At 49.5% G+C, this 5,769-nt stretch overlaps 1 protein-coding gene across 1 annotated transcript; it reads right to left on the bottom strand.

Annotated features, from left to right (window-relative positions):
- Positions 1–424: 424 nt before the first annotated feature.
- Positions 425–3,427, bottom strand: ZNF281 (zinc finger protein 281). Its single transcript, XM_061185260.1, has 2 exons — positions 3,328–3,427; positions 425–3,213 (listed from the first exon to the last, which is right to left on the bottom strand). The coding sequence occupies exon 2, from the start codon at positions 3,193–3,195 to the stop codon at positions 586–588; it is 2,610 nt and encodes an 869-aa protein (XP_061041243.1). The 5' UTR covers positions 3,196–3,213; positions 3,328–3,427; the 3' UTR covers positions 425–585.
- Between the last annotated feature and the right edge of the window lie 2,342 nt (positions 3,428–5,769).

Raw genomic sequence — 5,769 nt, 5'->3', positions numbered from 1 at the left:
TTAAATGATGACATGTGTATCGTATCAGCCCAGATAGAGCAATTTGAAATGTTTTCGATCCCTTACTTAAGTGATGAAATGTATTATCATACTATCTGTAAATTGGATATTCCATTACAGTGATAACGTACAGAATTCCCATGCGTTATTACACTTTCCTGAGAGTAAAGCAATTAGAATAACCTTAATCCTAGCAACAAAGTTTTTTTTTGTTTTTTTGTTTTTGTGTGTTTTTTTTCTTTTGTTTTGTTTTTTTGTACGGTTTTTTTTTTGTTTTTTTTGTTTGTTTTGTTTTTTTTGCATTTAAAACTTTTGGGCTATTCCCTGACCATCTATACATGTAAATTTGGTTGCTAAACATTGTCACTTTGAATGTCAAACTATTTTAATCTATTGATTTGATTAAAAATCATAATACAAACAGAGCTAAAATCACACTAACAAAATAAACTAAATATGAAAAGTTGCATTGAAAGGGCATTACATTATTCTTAATAGGATCGTGTAGAAACATTCCAATGGCAGTGTTCTCAAAATAAAACAAAATTACATTAGAAGACCTCCAGCCTGGTCACTCTTGGGACCTTACCTGTAACTCTGGCTGGTAGGGGTCTTTCCTCTGGTACTACATGGCTCACTAACATCAGACATCATGTTTGTATACCCTGAGAAATCTGACACTGAAGTCCTTGCTCTATGGTCCACTTCTCCATTAGAGTTCGTGATAAAGGTCATTGGCACCCTGCTGCCCGACTTGAACTGAGAACCGAACGCTTGTGCAAAGTTCTCAATCTGGTACGTTGTTCTGGGCTCTACGTCCTTCTGAGGATCCATCTGGCCAGCTAACTCCTGAGATGGGATCTGAAAGCTCGCTGAGGACTCTAAGTTTTTCTGTTGTTCCTTCTGGCTAGTCAGTTTCTGAGATGAGGACTGGAAGGCCGATGAAGTCTCTAGATTCTTCTGAGAATCTATCAGGTCATCCAGCTCCTGGGAAGGTGTCAACTGCTGATGTGTGGCATCCAAAGCAGACAAATAAAGACCTGGCTGAGACCCAAACAACATCCCAAAAGGAGGCTTTGGCAACGAAGATGGCAACACTGAGGTAACAGACTGGCCGAAACCACACTCCAAAGGAGATGTAGTGTATATCTGTTTTTCTGGAAATAAAGTGTGGTTGTGGAGAGGTGAAGACAGACTGACAAATTGGAAACCGTGTCCCAGAGTAAAACCTGCATTCGTGGATTTTTCGAAAGCCTGTTGGAGGTATTTGGAGTATTCTTGCAACATGCTTGCCTTGTCATTTGAAGCAGTCTGGGTGCCCGGGCTCAAATTTTCTTCTTGAACCAGTTCTGAGTGTTCTCCTGAGGCGTGCAGATCCACTCGTGGTTCTGTTATGTTGAAAGGATCCTCCTTCTGGCTCTCGGACTTGTTGGAGTACTGATCCAAAATACTTTGTAAAACCTCGTCAGGAATTCCCGACTTGTCATGACAAGACTTAATTTCCGCATTCAGGGCCGAGGAGTCAATAAGGGACAACGGGGCCTCATTGTCCAAAACACCGACGCCCGCCGACTGAATGACGGACTGCTGGGAGACCATGTGTCCCACGTTCACGGAAAAGGCACTGTTGCTGCTGGCGGTGGGTAGGTATCTTCTTTTCTTTGAGAACTGCATGGCATCGTCGTAATTACTGCTTATTTGACCTTGTTTGCCACTTGTACTTTGGAGAAGACTAATGGTCTCCACGCTACTGTTTGACACGATGCCAAGGGACCCACTCGGTTTCCCAGACAAGGACTTCTGTCCAACTATGTCTGGTAACGGTGACACAAAGTTCAGGTAGTTTTTATCCATGCTCTTCCGGCTTCCTTTCTTAAAGATCAATTTTGGCACCCTCTTCTGGAGTTCCTCTATGCCAGTGCCGATGATGCCCCCACTGGAAGACACAGTAGGCATTTCTACTGAGTAACTCTGCATGTTTATGCTGTTTGACATATGGGATTCATTTGCTTTCCCAGTCTTGGGCTCCTTGTTTTCAACAGCTATGCTTCTCGACTTCGCTTTTCTCCTTGAAGAACTTGTACTTCCCTGAGACAACACAGCCAGGTTACCTATGTTGCTATGGTTGCTGGATGACCCAGGCTCTGCACTGGGCGCCCCCTTCGCCAGGGCTTCACCGCACGTGCGCCTGTGCTTCAACAGTCTATCAGTCCTTGAGAAATACTGCTGGCAAGTGTCACATTTGTATGGCTTTTCTCCACTGTGTGTCCGCTTGTGTCTCTCCATATGGTACTTCTGGATGAACTTCATGCTGCACTGATCGCACCCGAAGGGCTTCTCCCGGCTGTGGATCTTCTCGTGCCTCTGCAGCAGGTACTTCTGGATGAAGCCCATGCTGCACTGGCTGCACTGGAAGGGCCGCTCGCCGGTGTGGATGAGGACGTGCCTCCGCAGGTGGTAGGAGCTGCGGAAAGCGGCGCTGCAGTGGTCGCAGATGTGAGGTTTCTGGCTTGGGGACAGGACGGCGCCTTCTCCGTCTCCCGCCAGCGGCGGCTTGGAAGATGCGCCCGGCTTCCTCTTGGCTTTGATTCCCTGAGATTCTGGCTTTGGCCTCTTGGCCTTCTTGACGCTCGCGTCCGGCTTGGGCTCCTCGGGGCCGCGGGGGTCGTCAGTCCGGCCGAGCAGCACGTCGCGGGGGTGCGGGGCGGGCGGCGGCGGGTGCAGGACGCTCAGGTCCTGGATGACGCCCGGGCAGCCCGCGTCCCCGGCGCCCAGCCCCGGCGCCCGCTCGTCGGCCCCCGCGAACAGCCCCCCGTAGTGGGGGTGGGGGGCGCCCGGCGGCTCCTCGGGGTCTGCCGGCTTCTCCTGCTTGATGCTGACCAGCGACTGCAGGAAGCCCCAGGAGGTCCTCTGCGCCGGGAAGGCCGCGCCGGGCGCCGCCGGCTCCTTCTTGAAAGTCACGTCCGGGGCGGGCGCCGGGGGGGGCTCGGCGGCCGGGGCCGCGGCCGGGGCGGCGGCCAGCACGCACTGCGGGGGAGGGGCGGCCGCGCCCGCCGGCCGCGCGAAGCTGGCGACCGGGGGCAGCCGGTGGTTGAACATCACCATGCCCGGCGGGAAGCTGGGCTCCATCTCCGCCCGCCCGCCGCTACCCGCGCCGCCGCCGCCGCCGCTCAGGAACGCGCTGCCGACTTTCATGCCCCGGAGCAGGCCTGGCTGAGGAGAGGAAGGAGGAGTGGGCCGGCCGCCGGCCGCGGCGCCCCCGCCCGCCCCCGCCCGCGCCCCCGGCCCTCGCCCGCCCGCCCACCGCCGCCCGCGCCCCACACTTACGGGTCCCGCCGCCGCCGCCGCCGCCTCCGGTTAATAAAAATAACGCCGTCCTCTCCACAATGGAATTAAAAGCCTGCGCGGCACTGCGCAGCCGCGGCGCGGGGCCTGCCGGGAGCTCGGCGACCCGGCCCCAGGGCCGCCGCGCCGGCCAGCGCGCCTGCGCCGCGGCTTCCGCCCGGCCGCCTGTCAATCACTCGGGTGGTTGGGCGGAGGGAGCCCCCGGGACGGGAGGCCCCGGGCGGCCAGACGCGATTGGTGGGCCGCGCGCCGGGCGTCGGGGGGCGGGGCCCGGGGCGGGCTGCTGCGCGGCGGCGGAGAAAGGCCGGAGGGAGGGGATGCTGCGGGGCTGCGGGGCTGCAGGGTGGGCGGGGCGGGGCGGGGCGGGGCGGGGCGGGCCCGGCCGGCCCGGCCCCCTCGGCTTTGCGGCTTGCAGGCCGGGTGTTGCAGCCGAATCCAGCCCCGGACGGGGGAGGCTTGGGGCGCTGTGGGTTCTGCCTGTGTGCCCTGAACCTCCAGTGCTCAGCATCTACTGGGACAGATTGCTTCCGGTACCCCTCCTTGTCTGTCACACACTTTAATAATGGGCGCTTATCCTCTGCATTTGTGGGAGGGGCCTGCTTTGAAACCGCAGCAGAGGTACCGTTGCAAAAAAAAGGTTGTCTTACTGCCAACCTACCTGAAGGCTACTGAAAGAGGAAGCCGCGTGTAATCCAGGTGCGGCAGCCCTGTAAAACACGCCCACACGCATACTTCATCATCATCAGATGTTCTTTAAATGCCCACGGGCCTTCTCAGTCTGGCTAATGAGTCCGCTGGTCCTGTTCTATTGCTGCCTGGCCCTCTATGTTATTTATGAAAAATCGACTGCCAGGCCCTTCTGAGAGCTCTACTCAGATCTACTCTGCCCTCCCCAGTACAGAATACTGAGAAACAGAGGCAAAATCACTAATTGTTCTCTTAAGGAAAATTACAAAGTAAAATCTTGAAATCAAAGAGCAACAAAAATCAAACAAATATTTATTCAGTGCCTAATGTACACACAAGGCACCCACTTTCATGTTAAGCGAAAATCTAAACCAGCAGCTTTCCTAACCAAGAGTGTATGTAAAGCACAGGATTATTTTTCTTAAAAGAACCAGCACTATGACAATAATTTCTTTCCATGGTACGTCTTCATAATGAAATTACAAGTCAATTGTCTCACAATATTTCTAGCCAAATAACTTCTCATAGTTAAATAATAAATGACTTCTCTGAGAAATTTTGCAACTGGAATCATAAAGATTATTAACTAATCCTTATGGGCCTCTCTGAGCCTGCTCAAAAACTTAAAAGACACTATGTAATTAGTATTTTGAGACAAGAAATGTTAGTATTTTTCTAACTCCATGCAACTACATAGAAGTATTCTGCCACTTAAACTGTGAAACTCTAATACTATCAAGTATATTTCAGTGTTAAAAGACTGAAAACTCAAAAACTTAAGGCAGTAGTAAAATATTAGTCAATGCCTATGAGAAATGAGGCTGTCCCTTTACTCAGGGTGACCATGTTTAATGGTAAGGTGGGATGCATATAAGCTAGTCCAAGCATGAAGGGCAGCAGGACACTCATGAAAAGCCAACTTTGTTCCTCAGTTATCAAGATAAGAAACCTGTCATTTCTCTCATTCACTCTGTCAGCCTTGAGATACTCCAAGCAGACTTACCTCTGTGTTGTACACCCCATATATCAGGAAGATGAAGAGACCCTGTAAAATAAAATGGAGGGAAAAAGCTGTTAACGCTAATCATTTCAGCAATAGGAATACCTGAAATAAACTTTCCTAGGAACAGACAAAAGAAGACACACTTCATCAAGGTCAATTTATTTTTCTATTTTTCAATGTTAGAAGCTGTACCTTGAGCATTTATAAGATAACATACCAGCACATCACTTATAGTGCTTGTGCTATTCATTTCTTTAGAAATAAAAAAATAAAAATACCATCCCAGTTACATAGAATATTAATTAGAAAAATGAATATGCCAGTCTCTGAAAGATAGCTGGGTAATGAAACAAACTCAGAAAATGTCATCAAAGGAATCAGAGAAATAGCACTAAGCATCAGTATTTATAAGCAAAGTTTTAGACTACAGCAAGTAGGAAAAATTTGTTACAGTCTTCAACAGGGTAGAAAAAAATTTTTAATATTAAAGTATAAAAGAGCTAAAAGGATAAACTTAGGGTAATAAGTGTGAATAGTTTTTAAATAATATTTAAAATGCCAGTTCAAGTTAAGATAAAATTTCACATTATCAGTTGTTGTGAAACTGCATGCATCTTTATTGTTTGCTATGTATAATAAAATTCCAAATATCTACTATTTACTAGTTCTTAGCATTAGAAAATACTTAATTGTAAAATATAAATTAAATCTCTCTCTTAAATCTAAAATCTTAA

This window comes from Eubalaena glacialis, chromosome 3, assembly GCF_028564815.1.
Source record: "Eubalaena glacialis isolate mEubGla1 chromosome 3, mEubGla1.1.hap2.+ XY, whole genome shotgun sequence".
In the NCBI taxonomy this organism is placed as follows: domain Eukaryota; kingdom Metazoa; phylum Chordata; class Mammalia; order Artiodactyla; family Balaenidae; genus Eubalaena; species Eubalaena glacialis.
Note: the sequence above shows the minus strand (reverse complement) of the source record. Positions and strands in the feature narration are given on the sequence as shown.